This window comes from Ictidomys tridecemlineatus, chromosome 14, assembly GCF_052094955.1.
Source record: "Ictidomys tridecemlineatus isolate mIctTri1 chromosome 14, mIctTri1.hap1, whole genome shotgun sequence".
Classification (NCBI taxonomy): domain Eukaryota; kingdom Metazoa; phylum Chordata; class Mammalia; order Rodentia; family Sciuridae; genus Ictidomys; species Ictidomys tridecemlineatus.
Window position 1 is genome coordinate 66,959,087 of NC_135490.1, and position 20,401 is coordinate 66,979,487.

General features: G+C 39.8%; 1 protein-coding gene across 4 annotated transcripts in view; it reads right to left on the minus strand.

Moving 5' to 3' along the window:
- Window positions 1-271: 271 nt before the first annotated feature.
- Slc20a2 (solute carrier family 20 member 2) overlaps window positions 272-20,401 on the minus strand; it is a 101,487-nt gene continuing 81,357 nt past the window's right edge. For all 4 annotated transcript variants that reach the window (XM_078031277.1, XM_078031278.1, XM_005340303.5 and 1 more), the window contains 5 exons: window positions 19,358-19,561; window positions 17,269-17,854; window positions 13,360-13,545; window positions 9,688-9,772; window positions 272-1,850 (listed from right to left, as the gene is read on the minus strand). In XM_078031277.1, coding sequence (XP_077887403.1) covers window positions 1,686-1,850; window positions 9,688-9,772; window positions 13,360-13,545; window positions 17,269-17,854; window positions 19,358-19,561 — 1,226 coding nt within the window. In that variant the 3' untranslated portion in view covers window positions 272-1,685. The remainder of the gene's footprint in view (window positions 1,851-9,687; window positions 9,773-13,359; window positions 13,546-17,268; window positions 17,855-19,357; window positions 19,562-20,401) is intronic.

Consider the following 20,401-nt stretch of genomic DNA (forward strand, 5'->3'; position numbering starts at 1 on the left):
GCAAAGTCCTGATCCAGGGACAAACCTTGTGGTCAGACAGCTCCAATCTGTATGTGTTTGTTCCCAGTAGGGATTTCTGAATCCTGGCTGTGTAGGCCATTCTTTCCTTTTCTCGTTCCTGTGTATTTTCTGCATAACATGTAAGGGTAGTAAAATAGGGGAGAAAATGTATCTGAAAACTAAGAGGCCAAATTATATAGCTTTCATTTTTGTGGAAACTCTGAAAGATAAACATTTTGTAGCTATTCAGAAAAAGACTTCAGAGGCAAACTTTTGAGGGGCATTTTTTATTATAAATTTAATATGGTTGATTAATGAAAAATCACAATGAAGTACCGAGAAAATGTTTGTCAATATAAAAATTTTAGCAGCATTTCCATAGTTTCAGGCTCTAACATTAGTCATACTTCCTCCCGCTATTAAAAGAGAAGAGAATCCAGTGGGACTACAAGAGAGCATCAGGATCTCCCACTTAATAAAGGCCTCAAGGAAATCCTCACACCCAGTGTACCTTTAGTATTCAACTCCAGCCCCTGAATTTCTAGAATGTCAAAGCAATAAAAAAAGCCTCACTGGCTTTAAGTTTGAGACAATCCCTTTTTTCAAGCTGCAGGGGAGAACAGGGATGGAAATTTAAACTGGACTTGATGTGTAGTGTCTAGTTACACATCCTTACATCTGTACATTCTCCACGCTGGTGACAATGAAAGGCCACTGCAGGGCTGACCAGTATCTGGTATGTGGCAGCAGTGGTGGTGCTGGTGGGGTGGGGAATCCAAGAGTGATATGAACAGGATGGGCGCTGGTGTCTCAACCACACACAATGCTCTAGGACAAGTCAGAGCTTGGGTGGTCTTACTACATCCAGGTTAATGAGGAGGGGGTACAAACAACGTGAAAAAATAATACTGGCAAACTATTCCCCTGCTTCTTTGGTACTTTCCAAAATTCTCTGATCAAAAAAGTATAAGGGAAGCACACCATTAAAAAATTACAGTTTTAAGTATTTACAAAAGTAATTATGATATATTACACAATAATCCATACATAGTATATGAACAAATACTTCAGTGAAAGCACTTGTGAACTCTGTCCTGGTATTATTTAATCACATGTGGGCCTATGTACACCTGCCCAAGTTTGTATTGTGTATCTTATATCTCATTTATCTTACAGTATATTAAAGAAGAAAGTATCATGGAGGGGGGGCAGAAAAAGATTTTCCAATCTATACTTTCTTTTGAAAAAGCCTTAACATTTGCCACAGAAATCATTATGTACAAGATCTATTGAATATTTAATTCTAGGCAATAACCTCCACTCCCATTTTGAATGTTTGAAATAATGCTACCTATTCTATGTATACAATATATATTTAATATATAAGTAACTGCACCACATTATATCACCACGATAACAGTTTAATACATATTACTATGTACAGTAGTTAAGTTAGCTCTGGAAGATGAATTTCTGCAGCCTGGGTGAGGTGTCTGGTCTGGAACCATTTGAAAAGGATGTGGAGAGCTGGTTGGGAGACAGCTGTGTGTGGTTGGGATGTGTGTGTGTCCGGGGTGGGGGAGGGAGGGAGAGGGGTGGAGAGAGAGAGACAGAGATATGAGGGAACACCTTCCACATACCCATGCTAGACTATCCCTTTAGTTTACTGGTTGGAAGAAGACAAATCACACATATGGAAGGATCCCATATATGAGAAGAGCCATGATAGCAGCACTGAATAACCCAGCCACTGGGACAGTCACAAACCAGGCCACAAAGATATTACGGAAGAGGCGCCAGTCCACGGCCTTTCGGGAGCGGATCCAGCCCACAGCCACCACGGAACCCACCTGCAGAAGCACAAACATTTAAAAGTAAAAACGAGGCCCCTGTATTTAAAGGTGAGACACAAAATTTACATTTAACCAATGTAAATAGGCTAAGCACAGAAATAAACTATATTATAAAACTGACAATTATTTCCCCTAAGTTTGTTAAATGTTTGTTAGGCACAATTGTTTTAGGATTATTCCATTCCATATATAGTTGTGATGTACCTTTTCAACTACAATTCACATAAATATTATTGAATCTAAACTATCAACTATGACTCATAAGGTGACAGATATGGACATGTGCAAATTAGAATGCTAATATTAATTCAAGTATTTTTCAAAAACACTCAAAGTTCATTTATGGCTTGTTGAAATTTTTGAAAGGAAAAAAAATATGTTATCCCAGAAAATGAAAATCCTAAGAAAATACAATGCTTTTAATATCTCATGCCTCACAGGGGGACTGATTATGCTGAGAGTTTAAGAGGGTGCCCCTTGGTCACATGCAAGTTGGATTTTAAAGAACTACATAAAATGTGCTTTGTCTCTATTAATCTCCAAACACTTAACAGTGGCCAGTGAGATTCAAACAGGAAAGGTGATTTAAAGCATGAGTAATTTAACTACAGAAAAATAAAATAGAACACTTAAGATGGAAGCAAACTGGAAACCAAAAAACTAGCATATTTAAAGGCAGTTAATCTTCAGCCCAGTTAGCCTATCTCTTTAATCACAACTAAGGCTGAACTTCATTTTTTTTTAAGACTGGGGATTGAACCCAGGGGCACTTTACCATTGAGCTACATCCCCAGGGCTTTTTATTTTTTGAGACAGGGTCTTATAAAGTTGCTTAGGGTTTTGCTAAATTGCTGAGACTAGAGACTCCAACTTGTGATCTGTGCCTCAGTTTCCCCATTTGCTGGGATTATAGGTGTACACCTCTGTGCCAGTTGAACTTTCTTTTGTGTAGTTACCCAATTTCATTCCTTCTAGTTTTTAACATATAAAAGTTGTTTTTTTTCATGTATTTTGCCCATTTAACATATTAGAATCTAATGTGCCTTTTATTTATTTATGTGTGAATGTTATTGAATAATAATATTAACTGTGATATCTAATATAAATACTTTCTTAATCTAGGAATTTTGCTTTGCTTCATTTTAGAATTTCCAGTTTCATGCAATTAAATGTTATACTTTTATTCTGTGATTTATCCTTAGTTTGAATATTTGACAAATACCTAATTCTACTTTATTCTAAATTTTCTAAAATAAAATTCTATTTTATTCTAAATTTAATAATATTCTTAAAATATTATTTAAAGCCATCGATTTATATTCATGTAATCGGAGAGCTGTGGGTCTAATTGTTTTTCTAGCTACTCAATGTTACTTACTGGTTAAATTTTTTCCTTCTATAAACATGCTCATATATGATAGGTTTCATCTGTTCTTATACAAATATATATTTTTAAAAATATTATTGTGATAAAATATGCATAACAGAAAACTTACCATTTTAACTATTTTTAAAGGCATTTAAGTACATCTAATTATTGTGCAACCTTCACCACCATCCACCTCCAGACCATTTTCATCACCCCAAATTGAAACTTAGTACTCACTAAACACTACGGAAACAGTAACAATGTAAGAAACATAAAAGGAAACTAAATTTTAAATAATAGTGAAGAAAAAGGGGAGAAGAGATCCTTTCCCGAGCACCTACTTTTAACTCATATTTCCTTAGAACACATACCATTAGTCTCTCCTTATCACTTCTCTTTTTACACCATTTGATACTCCTGATAATTTATCCTACCCCGAATAATCCCACTTTGTAAAGTACCAAGAAAAATTCTGTGGGCGGGGGCGGGTATGTTGGAGGTGTGTATTTGGGATATCTTTATAAAACGTAGTTTCCCCCATCCCATCTCACAGTATGTCTCATATTCTGGTTTTCTTTCATATCTCTAAGCAAAGACTTGGGCCTTTTGCGTATACATCATTCACATTTCTTCCTAGGATTATTCTAAAATGACTTTTTCCCCCCCTGAAATCATGGAAGAATTTTTTTCCCTTTTAATTTCCGTTATCTTTTCTAACTGGCTATGAGGATAAGCTCTAGATTTTTTATCTTTCTCTTAGGCTTGGGCTTTTTACTCTAGACGTCCTCTTACCTTTCCTGGAACTCAGCACATTTCTGTGGATCCCTTGTGAGGTCAGGTCCCACAGAGATAGAGAATTCACAGAGCCTACTTCCTGATAATCCAGAAGGTTCTACTTACAAGTGCTGAAATGTTCTTTTGATGTCATTTATTAACATCCTAAAGTTTTAAATCAATATTCATAGGTCAAGATAGGGTTTTTGTTTGTGATTTTTTTTTGTGGGTGGATTTGTTTGTTTTTTACTTAATGATATACATACAGAAAGTACTCAGGTAGACAACGTACTGGGCAGCAGGTGTACAACAATGTGAATGTACTTACTGACACACAGTTTTACACTTAAAATGGTTAAAGCAATACATTTTATGTTCCCTATATTCTTACATTTTATCACAATTTGCTGAATTTTCACAATTGTTTGTGATATTTTAAGTTAGGTTTTCAGAATTAGGGTTATTCAGTGTATACTTTATAGAATAAACTGGAAATATTCTAGTTTTATTTTGTGGAAAATTTATATGATAATGGAATTATCTATTATTATTATTTTTAATGGAAATGATGAATTAGAACAGGAGTCAGAGGTGCCACATTCTTTTTGCTCTTTTGGGGAGAATAACTTTTTTTGGAGAACTCCCTTATTTTCATTCTATTGCTCTGGTCAGGTTTCTCTACATTTTTCTACCTCTTATGTCAGTATTTTTTTGGTCATGTACATTTTGCAAAAGCTAACTCATTTCACATAGGTTTTCAGATCCTTCACATACAGCTGTGTGGTTCCTTTCATGATTTAACAAAAGAAACAAAAGAATTCTCTTCAAGCTGGACAGGGTAGAGCACACCTGGAGTCCTAGCTGCTTGGGAGGCCGAGGTGGGAGGATTGCTTGAGCCCAGAAGTTCAAGGCCAACCTTGGCAACATAGTAACACCATTTCAAGAAAAAACACCAAATTCTTTATATCTATTCCTACAATGTCTTTTCTCCTTTTAACTTAACTCCTCTTCCTTTGTTTTCCTTTGATGTGATTTGATAAATTTTATTAGTAACCACTTCATCTCCTTCTTCACTATTTTAAAAATTTTGCTTTAAATACTTCTTAAATCTTTCTTTTTTTTAGTTGACCATCTTTTTTTTTATTTTTAAATTTGTTTTAATTGGTTATACTCTTATATCTTTCTTCAGAATTTTTATTGTTGTGGACTTTTTATAAAATCCTAATTTGAATATTTGCTTATTTTATTTTTCCTTTGATAAACTGAACCATTTAAAGACAGGCATTTTCATTTTAGTGGAGCTTCAGTTGCCACAGGTTTTGCTATGTGTACACACAGAAACACACGTGCACAGAGTTTTTAGTATTTTCCAAGAAAGCTGTCACTGTATTGTTTTTTAAAACTCCTTGATTCAATTGTTACTTTAAAAAGCATTAAAAACTGTTCAAGGGGACATCTGTGTGTGTGTGTGTGTGTGTGTGTGTGTGTGTGTGGTGTGTGTGTGTGTGTGTGTGTGTGTGTGTGTAGTACTGGGGATTGAGCCCAGGGGAGCTCTACCACTGAGCTACATTCCTAGCCCCTTCTACTTTTTATTTTGAGTCAGGGTCTCACTAAATTGCTGGGGCTGCCCTCAAACTTTTAATCTCCCTGCCTCAGCCTCTTGGCTCAGCCTCCTGAGTTAATGGCAGTTATAGGCACGTGCCACTGCATCCAGCTCCAAGGGATACATTCTTATTCCAATATTTACTTAATTTCTAGCTTGACACACTGTGATTAGAGGTTGTAGTTAATACAACTTCTATTTTTAAAATTTTGTCAATGGTCTTCTGAATTTATGATTAATTTTCATGATACCCAATAAGAAAGCCTATGATTAGTAGGGTACCAATTTGATATACAGCTGGTAATTATACTGTGTAAGTCCTTTTTTACCCCTCAGTACTTTTTCCTCTGCTTCATTTGTTTTAGGATTGGACATACTAATGTCTAAGTTGTGACAGTTTCACCTAATGTACATGATTTAGTTGTTATATGTTATTTGGCTCATAAAAGTTCCACAGTATTATGTCATCACTACTGATTGGGTCTTTTGTTGATATAAAAGAACATTTTTTGCTGTATTCTAACTTGCCTTTTAATAAATTAAATATGGGTCCAGCTTAAGATCATCATCATAAAACCAATAGCAGAACTACTAAGGAGTAGGGAAAACAGAGAGCAAAATCAGAGATTAAATTAGAAATTGTAATTCTAAATTTTTAAATCCTTAGGATTTCTTATATGCTGTTCTAAATCCTAACACCAGTTGAAATCATCTATGTCATTAACAGGTTGACAATGTGGATAATTCACAAGTGACAGTAATCTCAATCCAGCCCACTATGGAATTAAAAAATTTTAAATAAGACCACTCAGAATTCTTATCAGAAAGCTCACAAACAAGTGTTTGTGTTCAGCAATGATCTTAATGTGGTATGCGTTATGCTTTAGAGCTAAAGATCAAAGTGGATTAAGGTTCACAGAAGTGAACAATTAACGAATTGCTGAATATTTCAGGATATTTTTATTTCAAGGGCTAGTCTATATTTCTTTAATGAAGATTTTTTTTTTTTAAAAAAGGGCCCCAGATTCTCTTTAAAAAAATTTTTTAGTTGTAGATGGACACAATACCTTTATTTATTTATTTATTTTTACATGGTACTGAGGATAGAACCCAGTGCCTCACCCATGCTAGATGAGCACTCTACCACTGAACCACAACCTCAAGCTTTTGACCTTACTCAGAGGTTTTACCCCAGGAAAATATCTAGTAAACTGAGCCCTCTGATATGAAACACAAAAATGTATAAAATGTAAATGCTTCTAGAGAGCAAAATCTATAATCAAAGCAGATTGTTTTATATGTGCTTTTGAAATAAAATGTGATACACTTTTTCTATTTGTTCTTTTCTGAATTATACATTCAGCTAACATTCATATCACAAAACATTTTAAATAGGTTATGACAAAATTTAAACTATGCACTAAATTATGTTCCCTTAGGTGAAAGTATGAATAAATGAAATATACCCAGATAAACTCAAAAGCTCATTTAAAAAAAAGAGTTTCCATCTTTTTTCCTGCCAATTTCCCTACGTTTGCCCACCTTCAAATGGATGGCTCCAAGCAAGAAACTTAAAAATCAAATGCAGGATAATTACTCTTGAAAATCAGATGCAATCTGGTTATGATTTTATATGGACATCAACACCCTCTGAATGTGTACAGACTCATGGCTCCCCCCACACAGGCCCCATTCTTAATACCATCCCACATCTTTCATACTTCATCCCACGTTTGCCATTTGGGGATTGTTGCATGCAGAGGAAATATGTGATCTAAAAGAGTAAGTGTTATAGGGCGATGGCAGCTGTGACCTCTTCCTAGCACTTCTATTATCTGGACTTGATGTGAGTGGTTTGCTCTCCCACAGCCCTGCATGTTCTCATGAGCCAGGACTCTACTTGTGCCTCCTAGAGTGACTAGCTCTGGTCTTTGTCCAGAAGTCCATGATCAATGACACTGAACAAACTGATAAGAATCCAAGTTGAGCTCTGTCTTGTCCATTTCACTGATGACATCCCACCGTGGTCCAATGAGAAGAAGACTTGCTTTAGGTGCCAACAAGTATCACATCCCACAGACATAAAACTTATCAAATACTTTGTATAGCTACTTTAGGTCAACAATAACATATTCATTCACAAAGGTCCTGTACAAACTGGATATAAATCCCTTAGTAACATCTCTTTATTATAGTGTAAATATAAATACTGGGGAAATGATATTAAAAGATAAAAATGAATAGATTACTTTTTAAAGGCATTTTATACTTTTCATCTATTTCTAGAAGTTGTGTTCTAGATTTTAGTGTTACTAGCAAAGTCAGTATTATCAGTTATAATACTTTACACATTAGTGTAAATGCTAATGTAGTTAGGTAAGTAACAGTTACCTAGGAAAACCAAACTGGTGCTGTTTTTTTTTTTTTTTAACAGATATTTCTACTAGTGTGAGAGTATGCTTTTAAAAGTTTGCTAAAGTGCAGTTAACCATTAAAAAGACAGTGATTATTTATGCCTACAGAAAAGTTAAAAAGTTTAAGGGTTTAACAATCTTGTTAATATTTTCAAAGAGCCAACTATTGCTACATTATCCTTTATGCTATGTGCATGTACAAATATATCACAATGAACCCCACTTTTATGTATAAGTATAATGCACCCATTGAAGGGAAACCAGGAGAGTAGAAGAAGGGGATTGGAGGGTGGGGGCAGGCAAGAGTACTTGGGCACACTGGGATTGAAATTGATGAATAACTCACAATGACTCCTACTATTGTGTATAATTATAATGTACCAATAGAAACATAAAAAAGTAAAAGCCTTGGAAAAAAACTTTGAAAAACAATATGTATTTTTTTCTATGTTCCCACATAGTGAAATGGAGAACTGAAGTGAGGTACAATATGGGGAAGAAGATGGTCAGTTTTCCTTTTTTGTTTTTTGTTTTTGTAAGTATTGGGGATTGCACACAGGGTCACTACCTCTGCTACTGAGCCATATCCCAGCCCTTTTTATTTTTTATTTTGAGGGAGGGTCTTCCTAAGGCTGGCCTCAAACTTGCAATTCTTCTGCCTCAGTCTTCTGATGACCACTTTTCATTCATAGTTTCACACTGTTTGAAATATTGGCTGGAATTTTAAAGTCATAGGTAAATGTAGATAACCATGTCTATCTTGTGGCTGCTGTATTCCCCAAGGAGCCCAGAGCATGGCAACTACAAATGAGCTTTTCTTGAATGATATGAATAAATGAAACTAAGGAAAAATCTCGAAGTAGCTTTTGCTTTATTGAGGGTGGTGAGTATTTCTGCATACAGAAGGCCCATGGGGGATATTTTGGAATTATCTTCAGATTCTGGGTGGACTTAGGCTATTGTAACTGTATTCTAGTCCTGGTTCCCCCTGCTTGACTTTAAAATCTCCCGAAACTCATGGAGTCTATTTCTTCTTCATTAATAGTTAAAACTCCTCACTGTCCATTTGACCACCATGACAAGGAATTCCCTCTTGTTCAGCTCTGTGTCTTAGAGCACTCAGCAAGGGTCCACACTGGGAATTTAAGTTCATTTGGAACTTACTCTAAGGCTTTATAGTCACTTTGAACATTATATAGGAAGAGAAAAACCCTGACACAGCCATTGAGATGATTTATTTCTATTTCTACTTCCATGGTCAAGCCCTGGAACCTAGTAATGAGTTGGAACTCAGGGGCATGCCCTATTTGAGCCACATGGTTACCACACACATGACCTTAATGCAAAATCCAGAGTGGAAACAATGAGGGAGGCACAAGCCAAAAGAGAAGCGTGAAGCCCATGTGTAGGGAAGGAAGGTCCTTGTATTCATGCATTGAGAGAGCAAAGTTTGAACTGTAAAAGGTGCCGTACTACAGAGCAGGAAAGACGGTTGGGTCAGAAGGGCACATCCAACAAGCTTCTGGAGACCTGGCAAACCCTGAAATACTTTTTTCCACCCCACACACAATCCCATATAAAAAGAGCTACCAGCTTTTCTGGAATTCACTTGGTGACTCTAGGCTGATCCTAGCAGCCCCATGAAAGGACAATCCTCTGCTGGCAGAGGCCTACCTTGCAGTGTGTGGTGCTGACAGGAAGCCCAATGTTGGAGGCGATGACCACAGTGAATGCGGAGGCCAGTTCAATGGTGAAGCCGCTGCAGGAGGGAACACAAGAAGACATATCATAGGCGCTCTTTGTTGGCCTCACTGACACCCCGTGGGTGCAAAGTCTCACCAGAACATTCTTTGGTTGACTGCTGGCTGGGACAGACTGCCATTAGCGGAACAAGAAACTGCTGCATAATGGCAACAATTCACACTAAGACTTTGCATTATACTTGTTGACAGTCCCAAACAGCCTTTTTTTTTTCTGATATGTTTTCAAAAATCCCACACTGCAGGAACTGGGTCAGAAATTCCTGCTGTGTAATAAGATGATAAATTAGTCACTTTTCTAAAGGAGCATAAGAAAAACTATGCTTTCATTTTTTAAATGTGTGCTTATTACAAAAAGCAATTTTTTTCACAGATTATTAATGCTTCTTCAAAGCAACCTTCTAAAAGAATCTTGTTAAAATGAAGCTCAAGGGGTAAACTGAAAATCAGAAAAAAATTGCAAATGAAGAGCTCTAGTACATTTTAAAACAAAAGCAAAGACTTCCTGTAATAGGTAGTTATATTCTGAAGGTTCTAAGTTTGTCAATTAACCCCTTATATATCTAGAAGCTGTATGAGAGAATGACCACATGTAAAGCTCCGGACCCCCCCTCCCATCCCCGCCCTGCCGAAGTCTGGCTTGGCACAAATCAGGAGCCACTTGTCAAAAAGAAACTAACTTTATTTTTAGAACTACAAACGCCAAACAAAACAGCTCCAGGGAAAAACCCTCAGAGCCCAACTGCCACCACCGGCTTCCACAAGCCTCTCTCCCCCACACCAGCCTCTCAACCTCCCACAATCCTCCTGCTCTTGAGGCCGATTGGCTGGGTTGCGTGGGCAGAGCCAAAGAAGTCACCCAATGAGCAGCTCCATTGAGAGCCACAGCCAAAGGGGCCCCAGCAAACTTCCAGCTGCCAGCAAGCTTCAGACTGCCAGCTGATGATTGGCTCACAGTGGCCCCAGCAACATCTAGCTGATTGGCTCCTCTGCAGTGATGTTCATTGGGCTGTTTCCCTGCCCTTCAGACTGCCAGCTGATGATTGGCTCACAGCGGCCCCAGCAACATCTAGCTGATTGGCTCCTCCACGGAGCTGCTCATTGGGTGACTTCTTTGGCTCTGCCCACGCAACCCAGCCAATCATCAGCTGGCAGTCTGAAGCTTGCTGGCAGCTGGAAGTTTGCTGGGGCCCCTTTGGCTGTGGCTCTCAACACCGCCCCACCCCCGCCCCAGAATAGCAGGGGCACATCCCATCTGGAGGATGCCTAAGGTAACTACAGAAGGATGGCGGGTGAGAGCTGGGGTGGATGGAGAATTTTTAGGAAAGGAAGGCACTACTTTGGATCTTTTTGTTGTTGTTCTTTTCAGATATACATGACAGTAGAGTGTATTTTGACACATTATACATATGTAGAATATGACTTATTCTAATTAGGATCCCATTTCTTGTGGTTGTACATGATGTGGAGTTACACTGGTTGTGTATTCATATATAAGGATAGGAAAGTTATGTATGATTCATTCTCCTGTCTTTCCCATTTCCATCTTTCTTCCCTTCCCTTCATTCCCCTTTGTCTAATCCAATAAACTTCTAATATTTCCCTCCCTATTCTCCCTTGTTGCGGATTAGCATCAACATATCAGAGAGTACATTCTGCATTTGGTTTTTTTGGGTTGGCTTATTTCACTTGGCATCATATTCTTCAATTCCATCCATTTACTGGCAAATACCATAATTTCATTCTTCTTTATGGCTGAGTAATATTACATTATGTATATATACCATGTCATTTTTTTATCCATTCATCTGTTGTAGGGCACCTAGATTGGTTCCACAGCTTGGCTATTATAAGTTGAACTGCTGTAAACATTGCACAAGAAGTAAAATCAAGAATCAATATATGGGATTGTATCAAACTAAAAGGCTTCTTTTTTTTTTTTAAAGAGAGAGAGAGAGAGAGAGAGAATATGAGAATGAGAATTCTTTAATATTCATTTTCTAGTTTTCGGTGGACACAATATCTTTGTTTTATATGTGGTGCTGAGGATCGAACCCAGGCCGCACGCATGCCAGGCGAGCGCGCTACCGCTTGAGCCACATCCCCAGCCCCTAAAAGGCTTCTTCACAGCAAAGGAAATAAACAAGACCATGAACAGAGCACCTACAGAATGGGAGAAAATCTTTATTACCTGTACCTCAGATAGAGTACTAATCTCCAGGATATATAAAGAACTCAAAAAACTTAATACCAAAACCCCCTCACTCCCAAAAAACAAAAAAACAAAGAACCCAATCAATAAATGGGCAAAAGAACTGAACAGGCACTTCACAGAAGAAGTATGAGTGGTCAAAAAATATATGAAAAAAGGTTTTTTAACATCTCTAATAATTAGAGAAATGCAAATTAAAACTACACTGAGATTCCATCTCACTCTAGTCAGAATGGTAATTATCAAGAATGCAAGTAACAATAAATGTTGGCAAGGATGTGGGGGAAAAGGCACACTCATACATTGCTGGTGGGACTGCAAATTGGTGCAGCCAATATGGAAAGCAGTATGGAGATTCCTCAGAAAACTTGGAATGGAACCATCATTTGACCAACTTATTCCACTCCTTGGTATATACCCAAAGGACTTAAAATCAGAATACTACACTGACACAGCAGCATCAGTGTTTATACTTTGGATCCTTAATGTCTTCCACAGACCCATGCATTAAAGGCTTGATCACCAGGATAGTATATCGAGAGGTGGTAGAACTTTTGGGAGATGGGACCTAGTGGGAAATCCTTAGGTCACTGGGTGTGCCCTTGAAAGAGATGTTGAGACCCCAGCTTTTTCTTTCTTTCTGGCTTGAGAGGTGAGTGGTTTTTCTCTGCTACATGTTCCTGCCAGAGTGCTGCCTCACCACCGGTCCAAAGCAATGAGGCCAACCTATGATAGACTAGAACCTCTAAATCTGCAATCCAAAATAAATTTTTTCTAAGTTGGTTATCTCAGGTATTTGGTTTGTTTTTAGATGCTAGGGATTGAACCCAGGGTCTCATGCATGCTAGGTAAGTGCTCTCCTACTAAGCTACCTCTCCAGGTATTTTGTTATAGTGCTGAAAATCAAACAGAAAAGAAGCCTGATGTGCTCTGATGATAGCTTCCCTAGAACAGGCAGAGCTGATGTGCATAAGGAATTTTGGAGAAAGATGGGCCCAGACACTGGTGCTGTTTGCCCTACCCTTCCTCTCCACTTGCTCTCAGGGTTTCGTAATGGGAAAACCAACAGTGGAAGGACACTGCCACAGGATTCCCATTTTCCCTTCCCTCTTGCTCTGCTTCAGCTACTACTTCCCTCTGAACCTTTCTGTCCCACATCTCAGTGCCACTGTAGGTAAGTCAGGGGAGTGTGGTGACAGAGGGGGGTGACCAGTGGTGAACAAAAGTGGAAGAGGGGGTCGCTCTTGTCCTTTGCCCCTTCCTCACTTGTGATCATTGATGGTGGATAAGCAGCATGGGTGCTCTCAGACACCAACTCAGGCTTGACAGCGGGCCTCAACAGCCAAGCCCTGTCAACCCAACCTGTTGGCTCACCTGGAAGGTGTGATTGGAGTGAGGTCTTTCCCCATGGTCTGGATCACTCTTCTTCCCCAAACCCAGAGACCTGTACAAATTCCAACTCCTCCATAAAACAGCAGCCAGACAGGAGTAGCTGCTTCTTGCATCACTCCACCGTGTTCATAAATCAGCCACAAAGCTACCAGGGGCCCAATGGCATTACTGGAAAGAAAAAGATTAATTATACATACACATGGCACACAATACACAGTGACTTCTCAATGTCAAGAATGAGTCTTACTTTACTTGTGGCTTATCACATAGTCTAGTGGTGATAAAATATTTTTTGTATAGTCAAAAGCAGAACCTGGAATTATTGTCTTAGTCATTTTTAAGTGTAGAGTTAAATAATTTTAAGTATACTTACACTGCTGTGAAATAGGTTTCTAGAACTTTTTTTTTTTTTTTTTTTTTATCTTGCAAATGTAAAACTCTACACTCTGTAAACAGCAATCCTATGCACCTCTCCCCCCAGCGACTGGCAACTGCCACTCTGCTTTCTGGTTCTGATTTTGACCATTTCAGATGCCTCGGATAATTGGAATATAGTATTTATCTCTTTATTCAGGTTTATTTCACTTATGTCTTCAGGGTTAATTCATGATGTGACAGGATTTCCTTTTTTTTAAGCCTGACTGATACTCCACTGTATTTATATACCACATTTTGTTTAGCCATTGTTCCTTCATTGGATATTTATGTTGCTTCCACCTCTTGGCTATTGTAAATAAGGCTGCTTTCATCATGTGTGTGCAAATTATCTCTGAAACTCTGCACTAAATTCTTTGGGATTTGTACCCAGAAGTAGGATTGTTAGATCAAATGGTAGTTTTATCTTTAAATTTTTGAGGAATCTCCATTCTGTTTTATATTCCTACTAATAGAGCACAGAGGTTCTAATTTTTCCACATCTTGCCAATATTTCTGTTTTTTTTCTCTCCTGACAGTCATCCTAATGGGTGTGTCATTTACTAACTCTTTAAAAAGTTCTGAAAAATCACAAGAAGTGGACATAATAACCAAGTTCTGTTTTTCTTCTTTTTTTCCCCCAGATTTCTTTCCATTTCCACTGCCACATCTGCTACTGCTACTAATACTAGCTCCTGGTTTTGGTAGATCTGTCCGGTTCCATACGATGAAATCACAAATATTATTGCTCACCATGAATTCATGCAACCCCCCTGCAAACTAGGCAATGTCACTTTCTTTTTCCTGATGAGGAAACCAAGGCCAAGGTCAAGTTGCTGGCACAAAGAAGGACTGAGGCAAGAATTCAGGCTCACTCAGGCACTCACACGCTTTCCTGGGACATGCTATTGCCCCTCAGGCCTTAGGCAGCCCCACAGAGAACTGACATGTTGTTTGTTTGTTTGTTTGTTTTTGGGTACTGAGGATTTAACCCAGGATTGCTTAACCACTGAGCCAATCCCCAGCCCTTTTAAAAAATATTTTATTTAGAGATGGGGTTTCACTGAGTTGCTTAGTGCCTTGCTCAGTTGCTGAGGTTGTCTTTGAACCTGTGATCCTCCTGCCACAGTCCTGAGCCACTGGGATTACAAGCGTGTGCCACCGTGCCCAGCACATGTGGGATTTTAATGGCTTTGCTAGCTCTAGTTTCCTCCTGCAGTCCAGCTGTGCTGAGTATAAGCTGAGAGTCACAAAGAACTGGCTCCCAAGTCTGCTTCTTTTTAGCTATGTGATCTTGGTGTCTTTGAAGGCTATTGCTTACCTGGCTCAAAGGGTTGTTTTGAAAAGGATTAGAATACGTTAGAAATGGTTCAGTATTGAAGCCTATTGCAAACTTTTCTTAAATGAATAGAAGCCTCTTTCATGGTTAGTTTATTGTTTCTAGAACCTGGCTGTGATCAGGAGGCATCCTGCGCAAAGTCTCAAAACCAGAACCCAATTTCTAGCAATTGTTCCAAACTCTGGTCATCTAAAGTACTGAACACCCGGATTCTTCTTCTGAACTTGAAATACTGTTTTAGGGTGGTTTGTTACTTTTTCATAGATATGTTTGTCTAATCTCCCTAACTAAAGCTTAATCTCCTAGAGGTGAGGAGTCCAATTCATAACACTCTGTCAGTACCAGGCCTTCAATGAAGAATTCTTAAAAATGAGGAGGAATGTAGTGGTGTGAGTGGCACACAAAAGTTAAGATAGGACATAACATGGAGCCCCAAATAAAATCACATGGAAACACCCATAAGACACTGAACAGAGCAGAGGATGCCCAGGCTTGTCTGGCTTCAAGACTTCTTTTAAAAAGAACAGAAGTGAAGTTTCGTATACATAAGCTAGGTACAGCACCCACAGAGAAGTCAATAATTGGGCAGTAAAAAAAAGTGGCAGGATGTTGTCCTAATTCAGACCAAAATATGAGCCCTGCATGTTAATGATAATAATAGGAATGGTGACAATGGATTGGTTGCTGAGTATGTGAGGAAAACTGTCCTAAGCATGATATACCAGAATCTTACATCATCCTCACGGAAACCCTACGAATTTGGAACTAATTCGATCCTATTTTACAGATTGGGAAACTGAGGCTTTGGGGAGGCATATGACTTGTCTAGGGCTACACAACTAGAAGAGAATGAAGACTCAAAGTTGAGGCCCCCAGATTCTAGCAGACTTTGCTGCCTCCTCCAGAGTAAAGGCCTGGGGCTGAGCCAACAGAGTCTGCGCAGGAGGCCACACCCTCCCCCAGCCTGATTCCCTCTGTTGCAGGAAGAAATGCCTCCACATAATCACACTGAAAGCCATAACTTAAAGCTACACCTGGTAGCTATGTAGTCTGCAAATGTGGAGTGGGGAAGACTACAGAGACCTCAGGTGGTGCTGACCCTCCTCACAAGAAGCCACTGAAGGAAAAGGGCTCAGTTACTCAATTTATCCCAGACTTTGTAGTCCAACTGTCCTTCCACCCAGAGTCCAATCTGGAAGGACTCCTGGGGACTGTTGCTGCACCAGTGATCCTCCCCCGCAGCAGCCCTTCTGGGCAGCCTCCAGGGCTCTGCACAATCCCACCTAAATGCCTCCCGCTGGGATTCTGGAGCCACAGACACTGGCTGCTGCTGCTCCAGTGTGACCACAAGCCAGCAGTTCCTGAGTACAGCCTGGCTCTCATCACAGACTCTAGCCTGTGTGACATCCGCCATGCCTTTGCATGTGCTAACACTGACACCACAGTTGTCACTGGGAATAACTAAGACGGACATGTTATTGCCACTGGATTCTGGGAGCTGGTTTTTCTATTTTACAGGGGAGAAAAATCGAGGCAAGAGGGCTTAAATATATAACATTTCCTCCAAGTAAATGCCTGTGCCCATTTTCTGCTTTGAAAACTCCTGTTAAACCTCCCAAGCCCTGTTTCAATGCTATCTGCCTGCCTCAGTCTCCTGAGTTGCTGGGACTGCAGGTCCCACTACTGGGACCTGCACCCCAAAGATAGAAATTCTTTTCTGTGCTTTGGGGCCCTACATATTTCAGGTCTGACTGACTTGCTGACTATACAGCCTCCACTCTCTCCTCTCAAAGCTCTTGCTCTTCCTAGAGTATCCCAAGTACTCTCTGTCTTTGGCCTTTACACCTGTTGTTCCCTCTTCCCACGACATTCAGCTGGCTGGCTCCCTCACCTCCTTCAGACCTGGCTCAACACGCTCTTCCCTGCACACTTACCTATCACTGCAGCCCTCCACCAGCTCCCCCTTTCTATTTGATTGTTCTTTGAACCTTCCTCACTATCTAGCGCATTATGCATGTCACTCCTGTGTTTATTATCCCCCAGTAGGAGGGATTTTTGTCTGTGTTGTCTACTGCTATATTCTGGAACCCAAGAGACCCTCAATACAGACTCATTAAACAAATGAACATTTCACTTACCTCACATCATTGCCACCATGAGCAAAGGACCCAAAACAGGCAGTGAGGACTTGCAGAAAATGGAACAGGAGATGGACCTCAGCAGTGTCCTTCTCTTCCTTTTCTTCTTCTGCAGGATCCTCTCGAGGCTGGCCAGGATCTGTCAGCTCAGATGCTAGTTTCATTTCCACACCACCCTCCTCTGCCTCGATCTCAGCTTCCGCAACTGCATTGCAATAGCTGGAGTAGCTGTCATAGCGAAGTCTCTTTTTAGAATAGGACACAGTGTCACCCACCAGCTTCTCACTATCTTCTGGGGCAGAGTCAGTAGCTTTGAAAGTGGAGTGAACTGGCATCCCACAAATGGCTGCGGTGTAGCATGTGTAACTGTTGTTTCGTCGCAGGAACCTGTAATTGTTTTCCTGGGCGGGCTTCTCCTCAGGGCCCCTGTCTATGTGAATTTTGTGCAGCAAGTCTTTGTAGAGCCCCGAGTCTTTGTGTACAGTGTGATACACATGTCCGTCACTCCTCGTGTGGCCATCAAAGCCAAATGTGCCATTGGAGATCGGTGATTTCATAGAACCATGAGTCATGGAAAGGGCCCTTCCTGAAAAGGATTTTACAAAGTTTTATTTAAGAATAGAGGTGTAGCTCGGTGGTAAGAGAGCACACTTAATATGCAAAGGCTCTGGGTTCCATCCCTGGCACCAATCAAACAAAATGTTTTATTTTTTAGCATCTTGAATATAAACCATGTCTGCAAAGAGATACTCCCTACCATTTCCTGGCATTGGTCCTAGAAGGTTGGATTATACAAAATTTTAATTCTTTTCTGTTTGCTTCATTTTCTAACTATAAAGTACAGTAGGGTTAAAATTAAAAATATAAACAAACTTGGAAGCATATAACAAAAGGGCAGAACTAACAACACAGTATGTCAAAATGCTAAGTTCTTTTAAAAAGTATCTTCCAGAAATACAGCACTCTTTTCTGCTTCTAGCTATCTATAAAGGAAGAAATCTAATATGAAATTTTAGAAGAACTTTATACATGACGCTGGGTATGGTGATGCACACTTATAATCCCAGTGACTAGGGAGGCTGAGGCAGGAGGGTCACAAGTTTGAGGCCAGCCTCAGCAACTTACTAAGACCCTGTCTAAAAAGAAAGAAAAAAAGATCTGGGGATATAGCTCAGGGGTAAAGTACCCCTGGGCCAATCCTCAGTACCTCTGTACTACAGGAAAAAAAAGGAAAAAAAAAACCAACACCTTAATTATATGAGGCAAAATGCAGTTCACATTAGATAGGTAGTGTACTATGTGCTTCTTAACAGTGGGAGGCAGTATGTGTCAGATCAGCAGGACAAAATGAATTTTCCACCTTTAGAGGACTAGGAATATAGCTCAGGGGTAAAGCATATGTTCACCATGCAGGAGGCACACACAAAAACCAAAACCAATTTGTTTTCTCTGAGCTGTACCTGAGAATAAACCTATGGAAAGCAGGTGCTGGGGGCCCACCTTGCAGGAGGGGAAGTGGCTGGACAGTCTTGAGCAGTCACTGTCCATCAGGTTATAAGGCTAAAGATTACCCCAGGTAGTCTGGGTGGTTTCTAAGGTTTTTGTGATTCCAGGTAGGACCATGTCTGTGGGTTCCAACCTTAGCCTTTACTTCTTGTCTTCCCCGAGGAAGACGTTTGCAGTAGCCGAGTGAACCAGTCTTCAGCACTGGGGGAAGCTTTGCGCAGGTAAGCTGAGTGAGTGCAGCACGGCCACTGGCTGCAGTGGGCCCTTGGCACCTCAGAAAAGAATAAATAGCTCTGGGAAGAAAATCACAGGACAGGAGAGAGCCTGCTCTGGTGCCTGGAATGGCTTCCTGAGGTCTCTTTAGCTTCTGGGTTTTCTCAAAACATAGAATTGAGGGACTAGAGACGTAGCACAGGGGTAAAGTGCAGGCTTAGTATATGAGGAGCCTTGGGTTCAACTCTAGCACCAACACTGAAACTCATGACATTGGGGAAAACTTCTGGATCTCCACACAGGCCTGGCTGGTCATCTGAGAAATGCCTTAGCACCTCTGGTAACCCCAAGTTCTGCAGGCGAGTCTTACCATAGGAGGCGCGCGGGTGGTTCCCAGACGATGTGCCTTCTGAGGCCCCAGATGCTTCCCCAGATGATCCTGTTAGAGGGACGGTGCTGTCATCATTTGCCTTGACACCTGGGAGCTCTTTGAAGACAGGGGACTCCGCTTCTTGGACTTTATTGAGGCTTTCCTCAGATACTCGTGATAAAGCACCCTCTTTCTGTAATTTTCCTAGAGAAAATAGAATCATAACTACAACTTTCAGAAGAGAATTCTGTTACTGAAAAGTGAATATTAAAATGTGAATATATCTCTATGCGTTAGCAACTTACTTTGGGAGAAAATAAGGTACAGCTAGCCTGAGAAAATAAAGTAAAAAGCTTAATTATCTGTAAAACTCTAGCTGGGAAATTTATCTACTAAAGAAAAAGATGAGTATTTAGGGCCTGAGTTACTACATCTAAAAACCACAAAAAAGAGAGGGTTAAATTTGATCACCCAGAGCTCTCCAGGGACAATGTTCTGTAAATCCACAATTATCTAGACTGGCCTCCTATTTCCTTAAACTAACCTCAGAATCGCTGAAATTTTCCAGTTTATCCTTTCTGTCTTCACAGATATAGTTCTAGCATTTTTTATTTTCTTCTGGTCTATGAATTATTGGTTTCAGATTTCTTTATCATACCAAATTTTATGAAACAAGAAAATATTTTTCCTTCAAAGGAATAGGAAGATCCTACTTACTTAAAAAAAAAATCCTTCACTTTAAAAAGAAACAAAGAAGGGGGGTGGTGGCCTATGCCTGTAGTCCCAGCTACTCAGGAGGCTGAGGCAGGAGCATGGCTTGGGTTCAGGGGTTTGCGGCCAGCCTGGACGACATAAAACAAAACAAAAAATAAACTATGAAATTTTAAGAAGTTGTTTTAAAGCTCAAAAGTATTATTTTAATCAAATTTGATACATGGTGCTGCTAATAATTATCTTGAGCAAATTGCTAAGCTCTCACCTACATAAATGAAATGAAAATGAACTTTCAGTTCCTCTTCTGGACACCGTAACACATATCTGTCT